At 45.2% G+C, this 25373-nt stretch overlaps 1 protein-coding gene across 4 annotated transcripts in view; it reads right to left on the reverse strand.

Annotated features, from left to right (window-relative positions):
• LOC130141879 (zinc finger protein 462-like) overlaps positions 1-25373 on the reverse strand; it is a 101961-nt gene that overhangs the window by 29713 nt on the left and 46875 nt on the right. For 2 of the 4 annotated variants that reach the window (XR_008819222.1, XM_056323146.1), the window contains exons 3-7: positions 19858-25322; positions 18209-18373; positions 16656-16927; positions 13329-13447; positions 1213-1404 (exon numbers count right to left, since the gene is read on the reverse strand). Coding sequence is in view for 3 of the 4 variants with exons in the window: in XM_056323146.1 (XP_056179121.1) it covers positions 1213-1404; positions 13329-13447; positions 16656-16927; positions 18209-18373; positions 19858-25322 (6213 nt within the window). In the remaining variant the exon portion in view is untranslated. The remainder of the gene's footprint in view (positions 1-1212; positions 1405-13328; positions 13448-16655; positions 16928-18208; positions 18374-19857; positions 25323-25373) is intronic. The other 2 variants (XM_056323148.1, XM_056323147.1) reach the window with 2 other exon arrangements.

The raw sequence follows: 25373 nt of genomic DNA on the forward strand, positions 1-25373 counted from the left end.
AAGACCTATTTTAATACATCATATTAACTCGCATATCCCAAATTCAAAGGTAACTCAAGAAGAGAAACAAAATAAGCAGGCCAACCACTTGGCTCAAATTGCCATCAAAAATTTGGTATGGGAACATAAGAGAATTTATTTTTAGCCAGGTGTATTGGGTTTATGTGGCAAAATTTTGGTAGCATAGGGGTGCTGCAGGGGTGGCTTCTGTGAGAAGACACCAGGAGCTGCCCCCATGTCCAACAGAGCTAGTTCCAGCTGGCTCCAAAATGGACCCAAAGCTGCCCAAACCTGAGACAATCAATGGCATTGATGGTGCCTCTGTGATCACATATTTAAGAAAGGGTAAAAACCCACTGTGCAGCAGCCTTGAGAGTTAGGAGTGAGAAAAATAGGAAACAGCCCTGCAGACACCAAAGTCAGTGAAGAAGGAGGGGGAGGAGGTGCTCCAGGTGCCAGAGCAGAGATACCCCTGCAGCCTGTGAAGAAGACCATGGTGAAGCAGGTTTTCCTCCTGCAGCCCATGGAGGACCACGCCAGAGCAGCTATCCTCACTGCAGCCCATGGAGGTCTCCATACTGCAGCAAGTGGATATTCCCTAAAGGAAGATGTAGCCCATGGAGAAGCTCACACAGGATCAGGTTTTCTAGCAGGAACTGTGGCCCGGGGGGGGGGAGGGAGAAAGGGGGGGAAGAGGGGGGGTATGCTGGAGCAGTCTGTTCCTGAAGGACTGTACCCTGTGGGAGGGACACCACACTAGAGCAGGGGAACATCATGATGAGGAAGGAGCACCAGAGACAAAGCGTTATGAACTGATGGCAGTCCCCATTCCCTGTCCTCCTGCAACACTCAGTGGCTTCACTAAACTGCTCTGCTAACAAGATAAAGGGGTGTTTTTAGAAATGCAAATGGAATTAGATGGTCTCTTTCCCACTGACTTAATGGGATCTCTGCCACTGAAATTTTCCCATGTTGTAAATCTTTGCTGAAAAGTAAAGTTAGCTTGACTTATTCCGAAGGCCAACCATTGGCAGTATAAGTTAGTAAAGAATAAACTGGTGAGATTCAACTGCAGGTCAAATACTAGAACACCACCTTTATGCTTGCTTTTCATGGAACTTTGGATTTTTCTTAATTGCTGCCTTAAATTTTTTTTAAATAAATATATTAAGTAATATTTTAGACAAATTTTTGCTCTAAGGCACCTCTTACCATTAGTGTCCTCCACCGCTTCAGCAGAGATGTGTTTCTTGGAGGTATGGTAGCCAAGTGAAGGTGAGAGGCTGACAACACGGGGTCTTGGTAGTGTCAGTGCTTTCCCATGCACTCTCAAGGAATGATCTTTCAGCTGGCCGATTGTCATGGTGGAAAATGTGCAGGAAGAACATTTGTAGGCATGTTCACCTGGATGAGTGAAATACAGGCAAGTCATCAGCTCACAAAAGAAACAAAATGGGATCCCCATTCTTTTCCTGCTGAACTCAGCAGGAGAATTCCTACCGTTTCCTTCAGTGTGAGACTTATTCCAAAGAGAAAAAACTATATACATCTCCCTGTTGAAACAGTCTGGACTCTGCAGGTACAGACACCCACTTTGGGACCAAAGTTTTTTTTTTCTGACAACTCTAGAACCTTGTTAAATGGCTGATGCAAGAAAACAAAGACCAGACTCTTAGCATGTCTGTGTTGTACAGTATAAGAAAATAGAATCTTGGATTCAAAAAGAGCTACCAGACTAGAGCATTTCCAAATTTCTTTGGGAGGAAAGCAAGGGTGAAGTCCTCTGTGTTTTTCCATGCAACACATCCAGAATCATTACTAAAGAAACTAGAAAAAGACTATAAAATGTTAACTAAGGTTCTTGAAAAAAAACCACCCAAAATTTAAAAAAAAAACAAAACAACAAACAAATCACCCACTGCCGCCTCCTGCACTTAATTTGAGGAGGATCCCATTTTCCTTATATGAAACTTGCCTCCAGGCAGGAATGAGCTCCATAGAAGTAGTAACCAAGTCAAAGTTGGTTTACTACAAGAAGTGGACATGGCAATACCAAAAGCAGTACATATTTATAGGGCTATGGGAAAGTATACTATGGAAAAATATTAAAAGAAGTGAAAGAAGAGAAATAATGAACAGTAGAGAATTTGGTTCCAAATACATTCCAAGTCATAAAGACAGAATACAATAGGAAATAAATTCCCAAGACAAGATTCGTTCTGTGTTAAGTATGGAGGCACCTGAAAGAAAAAGTGAAATGTCCAACCTAAGTGATGTGATATGTGTGGCAAGTAATTATTCTGGAAGTGTTGCTTCCGGGTAAAAGGGCCACACTGACTACATGCAAGTTGTACATAAAATGACAAAATTAATACAAGAGTGAAATATTCATGAACATTAATGGAAGGATAAGAGCTCTGGTTAGGAAAGAGACAGAAAAATGTTTTCCATTTCTCAACAAATTTAACAAACAAGGTTCTAGAACAGAATGGTTTCAAACATCAGAAATAAGTGAACAAAAAAAAGAACAAGAGAAAAAGAAGTATCACAGCCAGTCATACAAGCACATAAAGAGATTAGCACTCGTTCTATATGAAAATACCACACACACACCCCCCACAAAACTATGCTAATCACAGAGACAAACCATAGACTCTTAGAAATACACATTGGTGTACCTGAAAAAGATCAGTCTGAAATGTTGAAACAAAATGCCACACATGGTTTCTTTTCAAATTACATTCTGCACCTGAATATTATTGCCACAGAGGTATTGTTGGTTTACAAAGATAAAGAAAACAGTTTTCATAAAGCATGCATGATGGACTGATTAACATGAAAGGATGAACTAAAGACAAAAAGATATAAACCCCTAATATTTGCTAAATATAAACGATTCCTGGCAGGCATCAGTTGAGTTTTAACATAAAATCACAATAAGAAATTAAATAAAATTGAAGACTACTACAAATTAAGAAATTAGAAGACAGCTAGTAACTGTATTCCCTATTTATCAATAACAGTTCAGGTGGACAGTACCATGTGAAAATGTGTTTGGTTTCAGAGGCAAAACTATAGTTTTCATTAGTGTGATTCCACAGAAAAGTTAGGAAATTTTCTACTGTTAGTTTTGAATCTCATAATTATTATTTTGAAATATATAAATAAGTGTATTTTCACAATTTTTCTATGGGACTGTCTCAACACCTGAAATGTATCCAAAGCATCGTGTCCCAGATGATTTAGACTCTGGGCAAAAACTCTAGGTTACAGTCTGATTCAAAGTGAAAACAAATTACAGCACATTCAGAGATACTACACACAGTTCTGTTCTATGCCAAAGGAAGCAGTACATACTGAATGAGAACAAATGCTAGATGCTTACAAGAACCAAATGGCTTTGTAAAGGTATGTGGAAGGAAAGTTACTGTTCCTTTAAGGGTATCTGGTCAAGGACCTTTTTAAACACAAAAAAGGATAATAAGAAAAGGAGGAAGACATAAACAAGAACATCCATAGACACAAACCTGGCTGAAAAATGATAAGGGAGTCTGTGATGAGAACCAAACCTGGTTAGTCACACTATGAGTGTGAGAATGTTTATTCCAGCAAGGTTATCTTGTCAGTTGGGAAACCAAGGGAAAAAGAGGGAAACCAGAAACAAAAATATACAGAAACAAACCTGACAGAAAAAAACATGGAGACAATGACAAGAAACAAACCTCACTAGTCACACTTACTGATGGGCTACCAAGAAACCACAGGCTCCACTTCCAGGAAGATCAACCTGGACTTTGCAACTGATAAGACTGCAAACCCAGGGGGATATCCTGGATACTGGACTGGGAGGGGTGCAGGAATCTATAGAAGTATACAAACTCATGAGGTGACATGCAAGGGAAAGGGGAAGCAGGAAGGAACAAAAAGAGTGGTAGACAGAAAGGAGTATAAAAGGGACCAGTTGCATGTAAAACAGGGCCAGTTGGTACGCTTGCCTGACTGAGCCCTGCACCTGATCACCACAGTCTGTCCTTTCTTCTTACATCTTCTTATTAAATCTTTTCTTAAATATCTCTGCATAATCTCACTCTGTCCTGTGCGCATGTGTGCTGCAAGGACTAAGTGCCAGCTACCGGTGAGACCTGTGTGAATGGAATCTGGTGCCAGCTACTGGAGTCAGACTGGGAGTGTAGGTGCCCCTGGACTATACTGGCACGAGTGGGGGTCTTTAACCTCCAGCCACTGGGGTGGGAATGGTGTGTGTCTTGACAACCAGCTACTGGGAGGGACTGGTATGAGTGAGGAGAGTGAGAGGCTCTGTGCCAGTGGCTGGAGCATGGATCACAGCCCATGTGCCTGGTGCCAGGCTTCCTCAAACTGAGCGTGCACCAGGTGGGTGTGTATTCACTAGCAAATTTCAACCTGGACTAGCCACTGGTCCCAGTGGCCAGGCAGAAGGAAGTCCTGGGCTGGAACTGCTGGAGGAGGCAGCTGATCGTAACATCCCTTAACAGTTCTAGCTATTATGTAAGAATGCGTTTTATAATAAATGGAGTTTGACCACTCCCCAAAAGATAATGGACATGAGGAGGCACGTGGAATTTTACAACCACCAAGGCACTTCAAAAAAAATGTATGGGCATTATGCACATCTCTAAGAATAAATAACAAAATATCTACGAGAGAGAGTGAGGAAAAACACCTTTAACAAATGAAAGTCATAGAAATACTATATTACTGGAAGACTGGTGAAAAAAATCCACAAGGCTATTATTCAATAGGATATATTGCTAAAGAACTTACTGGAAACAAAACAGGAAAAAGAGTCCCAGAGAAAGAGAGCACACTACAAAGAGGGAGACTGTTTTGAACTCAGAGAAGTATATGTGTGACACAGATAGCACATACTCTAAAAGAGCATGCATGGCAAAGAAACCATGAAAGAGCATGTGACCAACCCAGAAAGACCACACGTGATCCAGAGAAACAGAGCATGAACAAGCCAAAGAAAAAGACACCCAGAGAAGGAGACAGAAAGAGCATGTGATCCAAAGAGGCAGAGAAAGCCTGTAACCCAAAGAGAGAGTGCATGACCCTGAGAGAGAAAGCACGACACAGACAGAGAAAGTGGGTGTGGTCAAGAGAGACAGAGAGCAAGCCTGACCCAGAGAGAACATGAATGTGGCCCAGAGAGAGAGGCAGTGTGAACCAGATAGAGTGCAACCCAAAGAAAGATATGAAGTGAGTGTGATACAGAGACAGAGACCCAGAGAGAGCAAGTGCAACCAAGAGAAAGAGACAGTGTCTGACCCAGAAAGACCAAGAAAGTGATGACAGAGAATGTGACCAAGAGCATCACCCACAGAGACAGAGAGAACATGGGGGGAGGGGGGAGAGAGCATGACCTAGAGGGGGGGAGACAGCATGACACAGAGGAGGGGGGGGGGTGCATGACCCAGAGAGTGTGTGTGACAGAGAGAGAGAGAATGGACCATAAAGAACATGTGAGGGGAGGAGAGCGTGTGTGTGACTTAGAGTGCACTAGTGTGACTGAGAGAGAGTGTGACCCAGAGAGAGAGAGAGAATTGGAGGGAGAATGCACAGTACTCAGAAAGAGGAGAAAGAGAGCTTGACCCAGAGAGAGAGATGGTGAGGATGGCCCAGCAAGAGAGCAAGCATAGCCCAGAGAGAAAAAGTGATCCAGAGCAAAAGAGGGGGAAAAGACCACTGCCCAGAGCAAGTGACCACTCATACATAGGGGGCAACTCAAACAGAGAATGAGTTTGCATGACCCAGAAAGAGAGAGAAGCGCAGCTCAACCCAGAAAAAGAGCGAGCAAACCGCGGTGGGGGGTGGGGTGGTGTCCATAGGAAGAGAGAGCTTGCAGGCCAGAGAGAGAGGGAGAGGTCAGACAAGAATACATATGAGAGAGACAGAGGGGTGAATGTGGACAAAAGGGAGGGAGGGTGTGCATGACGCAGGGGTGGTGGTGTGGTGGCCCAGAGAGAGAGAGCAAGGAAGACAGAAGAGGGAGGGGAAGGGAGAGAGATAGATGTCCGGGGGGGGGGAAGAGGCAACCAAAAGAGAAAGACAGGCAGAGGTCAACCCAGAGAGAGAGCAGAGAGAGAGAGGGAGAGAGGGGTGGGTGGACCCAGAATGAGACCCAGAGAAAGAGTTTATACAAGAGAGAGAGGGACACAAAGAGCATGCCAGAGAAGTCAACCCAGAAAGAGCAAGAGGATGACTCAAAGAACGATGACCCAAAAGAGAGGTACAGCAACCCACAGAGAGAGGGTAACCCACACAGAGGGAGAGAAAGAGAGAGAAAGTGAGAGAGAGGTCAGCTAAGCAGGGGGGGTGGGGGGCATGAAGGATGGGGGGAGAGAGAAGACAAGCCAAAAAGGGGGTGGGGAACCAAAGGGAGGGAGAGGTGGCAACCCAGAGGGAGAGGTGGCAACCCAGAGGGAGGGAGAGTGGCCATGATAGACGTCAACTGAGAAAGAGAGAGATACCCAGAGGGAGGGGGGAGGGAGAAGTTTGGGGGGTAAATACAAGAGGTAAATACAGATAAAGGTTTGACCTGAGGAGAAAAAGAGACAGATTAACCCAAAGAGAAAGGGGAGGACAGGGAGGATGATCCAGAATGAAAGAGAGCAGCCCAGAAAGAGGGAGAGGGCAACCCAGAGATATAGAGAAAGGCAGGCAACCAAGAGAGAAAGACAGATAGAGGTCAAACTAAAGAGAAGGGGGGGGGGGGGGGGGGGGGGCAGACTGAGGGAGGGAGGGAGGGAGGGAGGGAGAGGATTACCCACTGAGGGTGGGTGACCCATAGGGAGCAATCAAGAGGGCAACCCAAAGACAGAGAGAGCACAATCCACAGAGAAAAAGAGAGAACACCTGACCCAGAGAGCGTGGTCCAGAGAGAGAAATACTGAGCATAACTCACTGAGAGAGTGGGTGTGACAGGTGAACCCAGAGAACATGAAAGAGGTTGACCCAGAGAGAAAGAGTGAGAAGGCAGCCCAAATGAGGTGGCAGCAATGCAAGGAGAGAGTGCAAAGAGAGAGGGTAACCCACAGAGAGAGTGTGACCCAGAAAGAGGCAGAGAAAGGGAGAACACAGGTGGCAAAGAGGCAGAAAGAGAGGTGGAGAGAGAAGGGGAGAGGGGGTGAGTAAGAGAGGATGAGGTCTGGAGTGGGGGGAAGAGAGCGGGTGTGAGAGAAGGCAATCCAGAGAGACAGCATGGTACACCCCAGAGGGGTGTCAAAAGAGAGAGAGACATCCAAACTGTGTGTGAGATATCAACCCAGAGAAAAGAGAGGACAGAGTGGCCCAGAGAGAGTGAGCAAGAGGAAGGGGAGGGGCAGCAAGCCATAGAGACAGGGCAACCCACAGAGAGGGAGAGAAGGAAAGATAATGGCCAAGAATGTGATAGAGATGGACAGATTGGCAGTGGGTGGGGTGGGTGTGTAGAAGATGAGCCAAAAAGGGGGTTGGGGACCAAAGTGGGAGAGAGCTGGCGACCCAGAGGGAGAGAGAAGGTGCAATAGGTGTCAACCCAGAGAGAGAGATGGGGGGGGGGCCACAACCAAGAGGGAAATACAGATAAAGGTTGACCCAAGGAGAAAGGGGGTGGGGTGTGACACACATGACCCAGAGAGAGAGAGGGCATGAGAGGGGGTGTGAGCCCAGAGAGAGGGAAGACATGAGACAGAGCACATGTAACCCAGCGGGAGGGAGAGACACAGAGAAACAGATAGTTTGTCCAAAGACAGAGAGAAAGAGAGCAATGGGGGGGGGGGGGGGGGGGGGGGGGGGGGGGCAGCAGCATGGGTGTGGGGTGAGTGACCCAACAAGAGAGAAAGAGAGAGGCTAGCCCAGATAAAGCAAGAGAGGTTGGCCCAGAGAAAGAGAGAAGACAGCCCAAAGGAGGTGGCAGCAACCAATAGTCAGCAACTCTCAATTCAGAGGGAATGAACAAACACGACCCAGAAAAGAAAACCAGAGGGAAAGAAACCCAGAAAGAGAAAGAGGGTGCTCAGGGTGTGCACAGGGTGTGTGGGTGTGACCCAGAAAGAGAAAATCAGAGAGAATATGTTGCCCTGAGAGAGAAAAAGGGGGGCAGAGACACTGGCCTATAGGGAGAGTGCATGACACAGAGAGAGAATAACTCAGAGATGGAAGAGGGAGGCAGAGACAGAAAGCACACTTAAACCAAAGATACAAATAGAACCATAACCCAGAGAAAGAGAGCATAACCCAGAGGACAGAGTGAGCAATGTGTGTGACCCAGAGAGAGAGAGAAAGCACGTACATGACCCAAAAAGCAAGAGATTGCACAGGTCCCAAAGAATGTGAATGTGACCCAGAGAGCAAGAGTGACTGCATGCAACCCAAAGCTTATGACTCAGAGAGAGCATTTGACCCAGAGAGCAAGAGTGCACTCTCTTGAGGGAGAGCTCAAGCATAATAATATATAATTATAATATCAGGCTTGCCCATGACAAGCTGTTGGACAACACGCCAAGTTTAGAGGGATGGGGTGCTAGCAAAGGCCCTCAGCCTGTTGCTCTGAGATGTGCTGGGTACACTGCAGCACACTTGAAGTCTTACAGAGATAAGCTAGGGCAGGGGTCCTCAAACTACGGCCCGCGGGCCGGATACGGCCCCCCAGGGTCCTCAATCCGGCCCCCGGTATTTACAGAACACACACACCCCCACCACCCCCCGCTGGGGGTTGGGGGGGGAAACCAAGCAGCCGCAGATGACTGCCTGCCACTTCATCCGCATGCCAGCCCCCTGCTTAAAAAGTTTGAGGACCCCTGCTCTATACCAATGCACACAGCACAGGCAACAAACAGGAGGAGTTGGAAACTACTGTGCTGCTAGAAAGCTATGATCTAGTTGCCATTACTGAAACCTGGTGGGACGAATCCCATGACTGGAGTGTGGCTATCAATGGCTACAGGCTGTTCAGAAGGGACAGGCGAGGAAGGAGGGATGGAGGAGTTGCCCTCTACATCAAGAAATGGATAGACTGTGAAGAGCTCTCTCTGAAGAATAGCTACAAGCAGGTTGAAAACTTATGGGTAAGAATTAGAGATCGAGGCAACAAAGGGAACCTTTGGTCGGTGTTTACTACAGGCTGCTCAATTAAGGGGAGCCTATTGACAAAGCCTTCTTACTCCAGCTAGAGGAGGCATCATGCTCGCAGGCTCTTGTCCTGCTGGGGGACTTCAACCACCCCAACATCTGATGGAAAAGCAGCATGGTAAGCTGTAGGCAATCCAGGAGACTCATGGAGCACATTGAGGATAACTTCTTAAGCCAGGTAATAGACAGCCCTACCAGAGGGGATACGTTACTGGACCTGATGGTCACCAATGCAAGTGATGTCAAGATTGGAGGCAGCCTGGGCTGCAGTGATCATGCACTGGTGGAGTTTGCAGTCCTGAGGGATATGGGACAGGCTAAAAGTCAGGGCACTGAATTTTAGGAAAGTAAACTTCCAGCTGTTCAAGAAGTTAGTCAATAGGACCCCCTGGGAAACTGCCCTCAGGGACAAGGGAGCAGAACAGAGCTGGCAGATCTTTAAGGATGCTTTCCATAGAGTGCAAGAGCTCTCAGTTCCCAGGTATAAGAAATCAGGAAAGGAAGGCAAGAGACTAGCATGGGTGAGTCTAGACCTGCTGGTCAAACTAAAGGGCAAGAAGGAAATGCACAGGCAGTGGAAGCAGGGACAGATATCCTGGGAAGAGTATAGGGATGCTGCCCAGATGTGTAGGGATGGGGCCAAGGCATGGATGGAGCTGAACTGGGCAAGGGATGCAAAGAATAATAAGAAGGGCTTCTATAGGTATGTCAGCCAGAAAAGGAAGGTCAAAGAAAGCATAGCGCCCTGATGAACACAACTAGCAAACTGGTAACAATGGATGAGGAGAAGGCTAAAGTACTCAACAACATTTTTGCCTCCATCTTCACTGGCAACCTCTCTTCCCACACCTCTCGAGTGGATGGACCTCAAGGCAGGTCCCAGGGGAGCAAAGTCCCTCCAACTATAAGAGAAGATCCGGTTTGAGACTAACTGAGGAACCTGAACATACAAAAGTCCATGGGACCCAATGAGATGCATCCCAGAGTCCAGAGGGAACTGGCTGATGTAGTTGCCAATCCACTCTCCATGATATTAAAAAAGTCGTGGCAGTCAGGTGAAGTCCCTGGTTCCTGGAAAAAGGGAAAGATTGCACCCATTTTTAAAAAGGGTAGAAAGGAGGATCCTGGGAACTACCGACCTGTCAGCCTCACCTCTGTGCCTGAGAATACCATGGAACAGATTGTCCTAGAACCTATGTTAAGGCACATGGAGGGTAGGTAGGGGATTCAAGACAGCCAACATGGCTTCACCAAGGCCAAGTATTGCCTGACCAACCTAGTGGCCTTCTATGATGGAGTGAAAACATCAGTGGACAAGAGAAGAGCTATGGATGTCATCTATCTGGACTTCTGTAAGGCCTTTGACACGATCCCCCACAACATCCTTCTCTCTAAATTGGAGAGATATGGATTTAATGAATGGACTCACAGTGGGTGAGGAATTGGTTGGCTGCATGGTTGCATCCAGAGGTTAGTGGTCAACAGCTCAATGTCTGCATGGAGATCAGTGATGAGTGGTGTCCCTCAGGGGTCTGTAATATCTTCATCAATGACTTGCGCTTGCAGACCAGAAAGCCAAGTGTGGCTAGCGGGTCGAGAGAGGTGATTCTCCCCCTCTACTCCGCTCTTGTGAAACCCCACCTGGAGTACTGCATCCAGCTCTGAGGCCCACAGTACAAGAAAGACATGGACCAGTTAGAATGGGTCCAGAGGAAGGCTGTGAAAATGATCAGAGGGATGGAACATCTCTCCTATGAAGAAAGGCTGAGAGAGTTGAGGTGGTTTAGCCTGGAGAAGGGTCTAGGTAGACCTTATTGTGGTCTTTCAATATTTAAAAGGGGTTTATAAGAAAGATGGGGACAGACTTGTTACCAAGGCCTGTAGCGACAGGACAAGGTGCAAGGGTTTTAAACTGAAAGACAGTAGATTTAGATTAGATATTAGGAAGAAATTCTTTACTGTGAGGGTGGTGAGACACTGAAACAGGTTGCCCAGAGAAGTTGTGGATGGAAATCGCTGAAAACATTCAAGGTTGGACAGGGCTCTGAGCAACCTGATCTAGTTGAAGATGTCCTTGCTCATTGCAGGGGGTTTGGACTAGATGACCTTTAAAAGTCTCTTCCAACCCAAACTATTCTATGATTCTATGTGACCTAGAGAAAGACAAGAATGAATGCCCCAGAGAGTGAAAGAGGACGCACACCCCAGAGTGTGACACTGAGAAAAGCATGCATGACAAAATGAGCACACACATGATCCAGATAGACCAAGCAGGTGCCTGCCACTCAGAGATAGCAAGCATGAGCACGCACAACCCAGAGCAAGAGAGAGATCACAGCCTAAACCGAGAACGTGCAAGAGCATGTGCGTGTGATCAGGGGAGAGAGCACATGTGACCCAGAGTGAGAATGCACATGCACAACCAAAAGCAAGTGCATGTGCCCATTCCAGAGAAAACTCACATGGCCCACAGATCAAGTACATAACCCTGAGAGATCATGCAAGAATACACACACAACCCCAGGAGACAGAGTGGGTGCCCAAATGTAGCAGGGCCCAAAGGAGTGCACAATGTGGAGTGTACAACCAAGAGTGTACACCCCAGAGAGAGCATGTCCAACACAGATTGAGAGGATCACACAAGGCAGAGAGAGCACAAGACCCAGAGAGGGTATGTGAGAACATGCAGCCCACAGAGCAAATGTACAGTCCAGAGAGTACATGAATTACCAAGAGAGTACAGCCCAGAGAGAGCATGCAAGACCCAGAGAGAGAGCACGAGTGTGCAGCCCAGGGAGAACAAAGTGCAGCGAGACAGAAGCATGCAATGCAGGGAGAGAGCATGCATGTGTGCATGACCCAGGGAGAGAGAGCACACACACACACATGCCCCAGGGTGGAGGGGAGCAAAGATGCAACTAGAGGAAGAGTGTGTGCATGCAAGAGTGCACAACCCAAAGAATGAGCAAGAGTGTATGTGACCCAGAGTGGGCAAGCATGAGAGCAAAAACAAGAAAGCATGACACAAGACAAAATGAGCCAGTGCACACAACAGAGTTCCAGACTAGAGCAACAGGAAGAAAGACCAACACAGACTGAGACACTGTGTTCCAAAGACAGAAAGAGTGCATGACCATGACAGAGACAGAGAGAGGAAGAAGATGTGACTGATAGAGAGCATGTGCTGCAAGAAACAGAGTGCATGACCGAGAAAGAGAGCACGAGACCTTCACCAAGAGAGGAAGGGAAAGCTAGCAACACCAAACACATGACCGCTAGAAGGAGCACGTGAGAGGAAGAAACCACAAGAAAGAGAAACCTAGCCAGACTTGGAGAGAAATGTAGAGCCAGGTGACCAAGCACAATAGAGCACAGAAGGGAGCAATAGAGAGGGAGAACAAGTCTGTGACAGAGAGAGGGGAAGGGAGCATACACAGCCACACATGAGATACAGAGAGAACGTGACCCAGAGAGGGAAAGCAAACATCACTGTTGGGTGAGGGAGAGCATGCAACGGTCTGAGAGAGAGAGCGCCACAGTCTTTTATAAAGAATATTTGACCGAGTGAGGGAGAGCATGTGCCATCACACCCAAGAGAGGAACAGCAATGCACAACATAGAGAGGGAGAGTGAGCACACCACGCACAAGTTTCAGCAACAGGGAGCACGTGACTCAGAATGAGAGGAAGCAAGCAAGAAGCAGCTCATGAGAGCACAGCCGCACATGAAGAGGGAGAGCAAACACAATCATGAGAGTGAGCAAGAGAGGATAACACATGACAGAGACCAGACATAACCACACATGAGAGAGGGAGATGACCATCTAGATAGAGAGGGAGAGCGAGCATGACTGCATGTGAGGGAGAGAGGAAAAACAGGAGAACAAGTGCAACCATGCACAAGGTTGATTGAGAGGGGACACACAAAAATGAGAGGGGGCATGTGACCACACGTGAGAGAGGGAGAGCACCCAACCGCACAAGAGCTTGTGATCATGCAAGAGAGTGCGGAGAGCACGTGTAACTGCCCACAAGGGACAGAGAGAGAGAACAAGCATGACTGTGTGTGAGATTGAGCAAGAGGGAGCACACAAGAGAAAGTACATGTGCCTGACAGCAAGAAAAAGAGATTGAGAGAGGACAAGGGACAGCACAAGCAAGGAAGGGTTGACTTACCAGCATGAGCTTTGAGTATATGGGTTTTCAAGCGGCTATTGTAAGAGGACTTGAATGGACAGAGCTTGCAACGGAATGGCTTATGGTGCCCATGATGAGTCTGCATATGGCGATCCAGACTGACCAAAAGACAGACAAAAAAAAAAGGAAACAAAATAGTAAATCATTTTAGCTATTCCTTCAGATGCAAGCCAAAAAACAAGTAACAAAAATAAATTTTAAATAAGAGCAAGCCAGGCTCAGCTATCCTTCTCATGCTGGTTCTTTATATCCAACAGGTCTGCTTATAGAACAAGGCAGAATCTGATCTGAGTAAGAAAGAGATTTATCACCAATTTTATCACACAGAATGCTAGCCAATGTTATTCCAATCTACAAGAAGGGTGTGCAGGAAGACCCAGGAAACTATGGACCTGTTAATCTAATCTCAGTTCCTTGAAAAATTGTGGAGAAGATTATGCTGGGTACTATTGAAAGGCATTTAAAGGACAATGCAATCATCAGGCACAATCAACATGGGTTCACAAAGAGAAAGTCCTGTATAACTAATTTGCTATCCTTCCGTGATAAGGTCACCCACCTAGTGGATGAAGGGAAGGCAGTGGATGTAGTTTTTCTGGATTTTAGTAAGGCTTTTGATACTGTCCCTCACAGCATCCTTCTGGACAAGTTGTCCAACTGTGGGATAAGCAGGTTCATGGTGCACTAGGTGAAGAACTGGCTGAAGGGCAGGGCTCAAAGTGCTGTAGTGAATGGGGCTACACCTGGCTGGCAACCAGTCACCAGCAGTGTTCCTCAGGGTTAAATTCTAGGGCCAGTCCTGTTCAATATATTTATCAACAATCTGGATGCAGGAGTTGAATGCACCATTAGCAAGTTTGCTGATGATACCAAGTTGGGAGGTGCTGTTGACTCTCTTGAGGGACAGAAGGCTTTGCAGAGGGATCTAGATAGACTGGGGCATTAGGCCATGATTAATGGGATGAAATTTGACAAGTCAGAATGCTGAATCCTGCACCTGGGATGGAGTAATGCTGGGCACAAGTATAGAATTGGGAGAAGAGTGGCTGGAGAACAGCCCTGCAGAAAGGGATCTGGGGGTGCTGGTTGGCAGCAGTCTGAGTCAGCAGTGTGCCCTGGCAGCCAAGAGGCCAAACTGCATTCTGGGGTGCATCAAACACAGCTTTACCAGCTGGTTAAGAGAGGGGATTATCCCACTGTTTTCAGCATTGCTGCAGCCTCACCTTGAGCACTGCGTGCAGTTCTGGACCCCACAATTTAAGAAGGATGTTAAGGCACTTGAATGCATCCAGAGGAGGGCAACAAAGTTGGTGACAGGGCTGGAAGGCATGTCCTATGAAGAGCAGCTGAGGACTCTTGGTTTGTCTAGTTTGGAGAAAAGGAAGCTGAGGGGTGACCTCATTGTTCTCTGCAGCTTCCTGAGGAGGGGAAGTGGAGGGGGAGATGCTGAGCTCTTCTCCCTGGGATCCAGTGACAGGACATGTGGGAATGGTTCAAAGCTGCACCAGGGGAGGTTCAGACTTGACAGTAGGAAGCATTTCTTTATTGAGAGGCTGGTCAAACACTGGAACACCCTTCCTAGAGAGATGGTCGATGCCCCATGCCTGTCAGTGTTTAAAAGACATATGGACAATGCCCTTAATAATATGGTTTAACTTTTGGTCAGCCCTGAATTGGTCAGGCAGTTGGATTAGATGATCACTGCAGGTCCCTTCCAACTGTTCTGTTCTGTTCTATTCTAATTTATTCTATGTCTGGGGCTACAGGGAATGTCTAAGGCTTCTCACTGAGGATGGGGCAGAGGAAAACTGTCTCCTTGCCTACAGGAGGCGTGTTATCAGGTTAAAGAAGCTGCAGGAGATCAGACAACCGCACAGCATCAGAGATGAGAAAAAAATTAACAGGATCTTCTCAGAGATCCTGCAGAGACAAGAGTCCAAACTCCCAATTGTACTGAAGAAAGGGCAGCCAGTGTCTGTTTATCAGATTGGGAAATAGAGACTACCAAGATGGCAAAGGCTGGAAGCTTGTGATATCTGGCATTGGGAGGAAGGCACCTGCTTCACCAGCAGATCTGCAACTACAGAATAGGTTCTATAGTTCTGCATCTGATTGCAGATGAGGAGCTGGGAGCTCTGTCCAATGAAGCATCAGAGTTGGCTGTACCTGAACAATGTGACAGCACCAGGGGGAAGTGGTGAGTGATAGTAGTGGGAGACTCCCTTCTGCAGGGGAGATACCAACCTAATCTGCTGTACAGGGAGGTTTGCTGCTTGCCAGCTCAGATCCAGGATGTTAATGACAGACTGCTAAGGCCTGCCCAACCCTTGGACTATTATCCCCTGCTGCTTATCCACATAGGAACCATGCTGTGATACTGACAGAAATGCTGCTTTTCTAACACCAGGGTTTATAAATATTTCTTATATCATGCTTTCTTTCCCACCTACTTTTAATTGCAGAACAGTAACAACTTCACCCAATTTAAGGGTGTCACTGACAATGCTATCAATGCCTATGTTAAACAACCACCTGGATCTCCCTGGAGTGAAGAGGGACAGACACAGGATGGGGGGACATGACAGTTCTTCCCCCAGAAGCTACAGAAAAAATGTACATATGTTTGTCAGTCTAGGATGCCAGTAAAAAAACCCACAACAATAAACCGTATTTCTTTGTGGCAAGCCATGAATAAATATGATAAAAGAATTCTAAAGCTTCCTATTTGTAGGCAAAGAAATGTCATGAGGAATTTGATTATTTATTATGACCATGCATTTTTCATGGGTCACATCAGATAAGGGGTGATTTCCTCAACCCATTTCAAGAATACCACACTGATTTGAAGATTATGTTCATAGACTGAAATTTCATAACACAAATAAGAAAAGAAAAAAACTCTTAACTTTAAGATTGGCTTGTGATAGCTGTTCAACACTAGAAACGAAGTCACAGTACTATTTAAAAATAAGGTAGTTACATGGAAGGCTAGTGAAAAATACTTTTTCCTCTTTATGGCTTTTTTAATTTCATGCATTTAACAAGACTGCATAAGTGGTGGGCATCTTTTTGCTTGGTGTGCATTTCCCCTACACACAACAAAAAGAGAATTTGTATTCAAGATATAAAAATGGGACTTTTTACAGTCGACGATGGCAAAATGTTTGGGGGCATAGAAAATACCTAAATGCTGAGAAAGATAAAAACATGGCTTGAAATAAAATTGAATGCACTCTCCTTCAATGTCAACCAACATAAAAAAGTCATGCTAGTAGTCTGTGCCGTTGAAAACAAACCGTAACTTACTTGTGCCTGAAAGCAGAGACAAAGGAGCAATACTGGCAGCTGTACTTGTCTTCCCGGGTAAACATGGCCAGAGCCAAGTGACTCCTCTCATGAGATCGCAGACCCTGCATAGACATCAAAACCCGGTCACACTGGCTGCAGTGGTAGCCCCCAGGCCTGGTTTCATCTTCCAAGGATGCTCCAGATTCAGCTTCTGTAAATTCCACAGTGCCAGGGTCTTTGGCTCCCTCAAACCCCTCCAAAGTTGTGCTTGAAGAATCTTCAGCTTCCTGCTAAAAAACACATACCCCCCCAAAGCCATCAATTCTCTCTCCCTTCTGCCCCTCAATCTCTCCTATATATCCCAATGCATTCAGTTTCTAAGGGTATCCCTACCATACTACAATAATGACTTTTTGTATAAAGAGAGCCTAGTCTTTAATTATATATATATGTATATACATTAAAAAAACAAAAAACCCATCTCTTGGTCCATTTCCTAAGTGTTAACTAGCACAGCATGCATTCTGCAGCAACATTAAAACTGTTCATAGACTGAAATTGCATAACACAAATAAGAAAATGAAAAGTCTATTTATATGATGGTTTTAGGGTCTTGTATTTTAGTTTTTGTTCCCTGCTGTTTAGTATCTACTTGCTCAAAAGATGGTATTGAACCCTGTCCTGATTTCTGCTGGGATAGAGTTAATATTTCTTCCTAGCTAGTGCAGTGCTGTGTTTTGACATTGATAGAAGATAAGCATCCTATTCTGTCAGTAGTATTGGATAAGCTAAAGAAAGTTCAGTGGAAGGAGAATGAAAGCTCTTAGGTAGAATAATTTAGACTGTGAAGTACTCAGATACTTTACACAGCACACAGTTGATGTCATGAAATATGCATGCTTTAGTTAACATTCTGAGGACTTCAGAATAATATTTTGCTGAGTACTCATTGCAGCAAGAAAAGGAGGAAAACTGCATAACCAGTTTTGCAACCTTATTGCACCTGAACTCCCCCTGCTGATAGCCTGTAAAGCTGTCTGTGGAGCACAGCCTATCCTCAGAGACATTCTAGGTGGTCTCCACTTGAATAGGGAGGAAAGAGCAGCACATTTACAATTAACCACTTGAATTGGACCTCTGGCTCAGCTGGCTATTTGAATATGTGTTTGCAGCACTATAATTTCACTTTTGCATATGGGTTGGAGGAAAAAAAAACCCACTCCATACAGTAGGGGTCTAAGAAAGCAGAAAAGTAGTCCAGAACAGCTGAGGGAGAAGCTCCTGCTCATAAATCAAGCCTTTCAGTCATCCATGATATCAGTTCCTACATGGCAGATAAGAAATTAGAATTAAATAGTTTTTGTGCCCCAGACGAAGAACAGAAGAAAGGTAAAACATCTTAAAGTAAACAAAATGTGCTGCAGAAACCTGAAGAATTAGATTAGAATGTCATGCTTAACTGTTCAGAATACCCAATCCAAAACCCATTTGACTCCTTGGGACCCCTCTACAGGCTTTCAGTTAGACCTTAATAGCAAACAAAAAATGTTGTCAGTTCACAGAATTCTCACCTTTACTGTAGCTGACACAGAAGAAACATTTCCATACTGGACATGCTTACGGAGATGATTACAGATGGCTCGAAGCGTTGGATGAACTTCCACACAAAATTTACATTTGTAGCCAACTACTTTCCTCTCCTCAAGTTTTGAAGCATCTTCCAAGTGTCCAAAAGCCTATTGAAGCACATGAGTATTAATCAGTTATACTAACATAATATGCGAAACATGCTTCTGATATCTCACTTTTAGGAATATATCCAGACCAGATTTTGCACCTTAAGGGAAATTGCATTTAGTGTACATGTGTATTGGGTCTGGTTGAGATGAAGTTAATTTTCCCCATAGCAGCCCTCACAGTGCTGTGCTTGTATTGGTAGCTAGAAAGGTGGTGATAACACACCAGCGTTTTGACTACTGCTGAGAAATGCTCCCACAGCATCAAGGCTGCCTCTCCAACCTTCACCACCACCACCAAAGGCCAGTAGGCTGGGCGTGGGTAAGATCTTGGGAGGGAACATAGCCAGGAAAGCTGACCCAAAGTGACCAATGGGATATTCCATACCATATGACATCTACTCAGAAATAAACACTAAGAGAAGGGGAGGATTCGTTGTTATGACATTTGTCTTCCAGAGCAACCACTGCTTCCCAGGAAGTGGTTGGACATCACCTGCTGATGGGAAGTAGAGAATAAAACTTTTGTTTTCCTTTGCTTCCCCATGCGGCTTTTGCTTTTTTAAAACTGCCTTTATCTTGACCCACAAGTTTTTTTCCATCTTATTTTCTTCCCCTCCATCCTGCTGAGGAGGGGAGTGATAGAGTGGCTTGGTGGGTACCTGGCGTCTAGCCAAGGTCAACCCACTAAAACATGCTATTGTGCAAAACTTCGACCTCTATTTGCACTGACTTCTTAATAGAAGCCCTCAAAATAGGTGGACAGAATGTACACAGGAAAAACCTTGAATTTCTGCATAACAGTAGACCCCTATAAAACCATTCATTTTTAACTTATGAGACCAAGTCATGCTCTTTCACGGTTCCCACCCACCCAATTGTATACTTTTTTACAGCAAGTAGAGTTACTTCAGATGAGGAGAAGGGTACAGAAAAGAGTAGTAGAATTTGGTCTTCTGTTCACAGGAACACTTGCCCAAAACTTGAAGTTATTGGATAGATGCACATAAACATCAGGTTCTTTATCAGAAAACATACTGAAATTGGTAAGCTTGAGAAGGAAATTGGTATGTTATTTCAAGGTACACTGATGAACAGTAGAATGGGACATTTGCTAAAGAATCTATGAGGAAGCAAACAGCAGCCTTGCAACAGAAGAATAAATAACTGTCAGCCATCTATAAGGGTGAGAGAAAGGAAGAAAGATAGGGAAAATCCTGAAGGAAACAGTTGGAAGGAGCAGAGCTTCCCATGGAGCCTAGGAATAGGTGGAGAATGAAGGAAATTAAAGCAGAATGTGTAACTGACTATAGGGACCATTGACACGCTGAGTCATTAACCTGCACTCATTTGGCTGTCAAAGAGAACATGCAAGTGGGTATTAGTAATAAGGAGCCTCTTGGGGTATAGAAGAACAGCTTTTGGTTTGTTTTACTCCCTGGGGAGAGGAAGCAGAGAAGGAAACCAGATACACAGATCCTTACCCTCTCTTGTTTGAAATCTGTAAAAGCATCATCTGCATATTTCTGCTTGCTCAAAAGCTGTTTCCTCCTCTCCTGACGTTTGGCACGCTTCTGGAATTCTTCATTGTGACTATTCAAGTGTGAGGTTAGCTCTGCTGTGCTATGCAATTTAGTATCACAGTGCTTGCACTGATAGACAGCATTATGAGAGGGGGTGCCACTTCCCAGTATGGTAAAGTCTCTCTTCAAATCCTTGCTGTGGTGATCAGTGTAATGCATGCATAGCAGCTCTGCTGTGCTGAAGGACAGCTTGAAACATTTTATGCATCTGAAGGGAAGCCACTCAGTTTCCTGAGCCTCGCTCTCCACCTCAGTCTTTTCAAAGTCATTCCTTTCCTCAGCTGGAGTTGACTTTTCATGTTCATCAGCATACACAGCAGTGAAGTAACCCCCCAGCTTGCTCGCATGCTGCTTCTTAGGGAAAACACCAGGGTGACGCTTCATGTAGTGGGATACAATACCTTTTTTGCTAAAAGATTGAAAGGAACAAAGCGAGCATTTCTTCTTTTCCACAGCCCTCCTCAGCTCCTCACTTAACTGAGGAGTATCATCTTTGGGAGGAGATGGAATGATCACTTTATTGGGTTTATCACTTACTGTCCTGGAAGCTGCTAAACAATGAGTGTAGTAAGCATCAATGTCATGCCTTTTCTGGTAGTGTGCTGCAAGCCCTTTGCGGATAGGGTTGGTGTAGGAACACAAAGCACACTTGAAGAGGTTGTTCTTGCCTTCTGGCTGTGCTCGAACATTATTATGTTTGATGCGGTAGTGCCTGGCTATCCCCTTCCGGGTAGAACAGAAGTATTTGCAGAGCTGACACCGGAAAACTGTGTGAGACACTAAGTGAGAACTGGAGAAATGAGGTACCGAGACAGAGACTTCTCCAACGCTATCAGCAGCAATTTCTGGGGAGACCTTGATTTCAGTTACCATGTCTGGCTCCACTGAGGCAGACAGCTTTGGTGATGACTGAGCAAAAACATCAAATTCAGGCTGATTATGGTATTTCTCATAGTGAATTTTGAGCTTCTCCAGTGTGCCATGGGTGTAAGGGCATAGTTTGCACCGGTATGCACCATAGCCTTGCTTGAAAATCCTACTCATTTCTTCTATGTCATTCTGGGTGATGTCATTCGACTGTTCCACATCATGCACAAAGTCTTCAGCAGTGACCTTTACTGATGGGTGCCGTTTCTGGTAATGTGTGAGGACACCATGAATGCGTGTGTTAATGTATGGGCAATGTCTGCACTTGTACACAGCCCCTGGGTTAATGTCTATGTCCTGTGCAAAGTCAGCAGCTTTTACTTTCATGCCAGGATGCTTTTTGCCATAATGTGTCAGGAGGCCATGCAAGTTATTGTACTCAGACTGGCAAACTGTACACTGATATGGAATGGAAGAGATGGCAGGGTTTGCAGAAGCCAGTTGAATAATAGTTTTTTCCTGGGAAAGGCTGGGATCCTCCACATCCTGGTCCATCTGTGATGTTACCTTGTTTTCAGAATTAATCCTGGCCCTAACTTCATTAAGCTGTGTGCCAATTTTCTCAGCAGCATCTTTCTCCTTAATGATATCTAACAATACAGATTCATCCCCATTCATAGCCCAAGGGTGAAAAGCCTGGTAGTGATTAGTAATATCCCAAATGGAAGATGTTTCAAAAATGCAGTCTCTGCATTTATAGGTTTTTGCCTCTGATGGCATCACTGGGGTAGGAGGGGAAGGATCCGGACCTGCCCAGAGTTTAGTTGCCATATATGTATAGTCAACATAATGTTCAGGATGTCTCCTTTGGTAATGCACAAGCAAACCACTTGGTTCTGTATGTGAATAAATGCACCATTCACAGTGATAGCCAGCTTCTATCAAGCCATCCAAAAATGACCATCTCAGAATGGCCGTGACTGTGGCCTTCAGATTTGGGTGGTCTTTCTTAATATGCTTCCTCAACGCATAGAAGTAAGGTGATGTGTAGCTACATTGCCTGCATTTGAGGGCTCTCAGCTTTATCTTGTCCTGTTCAGTGTTGGAGGTGTGAGCAGGCAGGCTGCCAGATGATTTCTTCTGGTTACGATCACAAAGGCTTCTAATGGTGGCTGTATGCTGCCTAATCACATCTGCATTGGCTTTGAAATCACGATGCTTCTTTTGATAATGAATGAGCACACCTTTCACAGTCCGGTTCCCATAATCACAGTGCTGGCACAAGAACATTTCATTCTCAGGGGAATTCACACAGCTCTCAGAACTGCCCCGCCTCAACTGCTGCACTGACACTGGCAGTTTCTGAATCCCAGGTGGCAGCTCACCAGCCTTCATCATTGCTGCAGTAGGGGGTGCCTGCCTGATGTACTTGGCAGTGACTTTTATTTCCGGATGCCTTTTCTGGTAGTGGACAAGCACTCCCACAACTGAACGGTTGCTGTATGAACAGTGTTTGCAATAGTAGAGTTCAGAAGCAAGGTCTGGGGGCAGTGATGGGGGAGGTGGAGGTTGAGAAGCCAAGTTAGATAGTTTTGAGGAGACAGACACCCCCATCTCAAAAGACATTTGAGCCAGGGCAGAGCCCCTGTCAACAGAAGCTATATGCATGGTCTTCTGAATTCTGAAATATGATGCTTTTTGTTCAGGGTGTTTTTTCTGGTAATGCACCAGAACTGAATGCATGTTAGGGCTTGCAAATGAGCACACATCACAGTCATAAACAACCACAGAACTGACCGAAGGTGCCTTCTGATTTTCACATTCAGGACTAAAACTCTTTGTGGCACTTTTGTTAAAACTTGCTGGCACAGTAGTCCCATGAGCCACAGGGGTGGGGGTTGCCATAGTTTTTGGAGCAGAATTCAAGATCTCTCTCAGTGTCTGAGACTCTGTGTTTAACCCCTCTTGCTGCTCAACAAGATAGCTTGAAAATATCATTGCATTGTTAATTTTCACTGTTGGATGCATTCTTTGGTAATGCGGCATCAGGCTTCTAACATTAGGGCTAGTGTAAGAACAGAAGCGACAGCGGTAGATCAGATCAGAGTGATCGGAGTTCAATACATTCATAGCTTCAGGATGATGCTCTCCATAGTGTTGCTGCAGGTCTTCAAAGTTCGTATAGTCAATATAACACTCAAGGCATCTGTATACTGCACTGTGATCATTGGGATCCAAGATATACCTAAAGCTGAATTTTATGTAGGGGTGCATCCGTTGGTAGTGGGTGCTAACACTCCTGGCAGATTTGTTGCTAAAATCACAGTGTTTACAATAGTAAAGCCTGCCAGAGTCATTAATCTCCACATTTTCGTTGTTCTGATCAGGTCCATACATACTTGGCTGGCTTCCCAGAATGGAGGCATTAGGACTCTGTTGATCTTTCATGTTAATGGAAGAAAAATAATCTTCTTCATCTTCAGATAAAGTGAGCTCAATCTCTGCTCCATTGGTGGAAATATAATCATGATGCATGTTTTTAAATTTTGCATCCTTCTGGGAATCATTAGTCTCTCTCCCCCACATTTGCTGGGGTGCATAAGAACTAGAAACCTCCACCAGTGGCTCTGTTTGTTCTTCTTCTCTGTCTAATTCCACTTCTATCTCCACCTCATCTTCCTCCTCTTCCTCATCATCCTCTACATTAATCACAGCATCTTCTTGCTGTTTGTTTTTGTTTATTTTGCTCTGCAAGTTGCTTGCTATTTCATCAATTCTAGTTCTTTTCTTCACTGGTGAGAGATCCAAAGGACAGTCATTTGACACCTTCCGAGTGACTTTAGCAATAAAGTTATTTTTAGACGAGAGACCAAGAATTGAGGTCTGGCTTTTCTTCACTGTGCTAACAGAGGTGAGAGCATCTACCTCGCTCTCTTGTGGCACATTGAATGACTGTCCATCATATTTTGGTAAGTTGTCACAAAATGAGTGCTTGTGCTGCTGATGAACTCTGAGGCCTTTCAAAGTAGTGGTAGAATAGTTACACATTGTGCACTTATAAGGATGCTGTGAATGGGGTTGAGGCAACTGCTGCTGTTGCTGCTGCACTGTTTCCATCATCCCAGCTGACTTCCTTGCATTTATATTTCCACTTTCATAAGAAACTGTGTTGTCATTCAAAGTGGAGACAATGTTTTCACTCTGAGAATTCAGAGTGTCCCAGTCTGATGTTGTACTTGCATGACATTGCCTATGAGCTCCAAGCTTTAACGAACTCTTACAGGTGAAAGGGCATTCATTGCATTTGTATACAGTTGTCTTCCCAGACAGGTGGATATTCTCAATGTGACGGGAGATGCTTCGACGGTGCATTGTGAGGAAAGGGCAAAAAGGACATTGGAACCTGTTCATGTATCTTCTAAAGGGAATCCCTTTTGTTTCCAACAGCTTGTTGCCATCAGATCCCATCAGTTGCTCTGCAGATATTCCTGAAGTCTGGTGGTCCACAGAGTTCAAGCCATTCTCACTGTTGACTTCATTTAACTCTTCGTCTGAGCTGCAGTCATTTAGCATACTGTTTGTTTCCAATTCAGCAGAAGAATTTGTCATGTCAGCAACTCCATAGTGGGATCTGTCAGACAAATTAACTATGCCCGAGTTGTGAGGTAATTTAGACTTCATTTGAGGATAAGACACAGAGAAAAACTTAGAGGATATAGAAGAGTTGGGCCTGATAAGGGAATTGCCCATAGAGCTTCTGAAGTTTGAGACATCAGCATTCAACATATCACGTCCTGTCATATTCACAGAGATATAATTAGAGTTTGGGGAGGCATTCTGGACACACTTACTCTGCACATCAGACGCATTGGTTCTGTCTTGTTCCTGCCTCAAACTTGACAGTATTTTTACCATGCTGCGGTGCTTCTTCATCATATGGTCACACCAGCGCTCCCTTCGAGGTGTCTGGTAACTGCACCATTCACAGCAAAAGTTGCCTCTGGACTTTGTTAGAGGCTTGACCATGGACTCCAAAATGCTCCGTTCTACCACCTCCGCAGGTAATTCCTTGCAAGGCTCCTGCACTGGCACAGATGCAGATGTCAATTCAGATACAGCAGAGGTAGCAGTAGGAGTTAAACTCTCCTTCAGACTGTTTTTGTGATACATTTTCTGGTGCTTAATAATCCTTGCGCGCCTTGGTGATTTGTAGGTGCAGAACTGGCAAGAGAAAACTTTGCCAAACCCCTCGTGCATCATGATGTTGTAATTTAAAGATCCAGCAGTGTGTGACCCTACTGAGCTCCCCCCAACTTGTGCTCCATGAACCTTGCGAGTGTGCTCCATGAGGAGGTTTTTAGATCGGAAATAACGCACACAGAATTTGCACTGGAAAAACTTGTTGGTTGGTTTAGGATTTGGAGCCATATGTTGACCACAAAAACTTTGGCTCTGGCTATAATAACTTCCAGTCTCCATCTGAGTTGTTGCATTTTGCCCTAAAATAAGAATTAAAAAGTAAATATATAAATAAGTAAAATTAGACAGTT

Source organism: Falco biarmicus, chromosome W (genome assembly GCF_023638135.1).
Source record: "Falco biarmicus isolate bFalBia1 chromosome W, bFalBia1.pri, whole genome shotgun sequence".
NCBI lineage: Eukaryota > Metazoa > Chordata > Aves > Falconiformes > Falconidae > Falco > Falco biarmicus.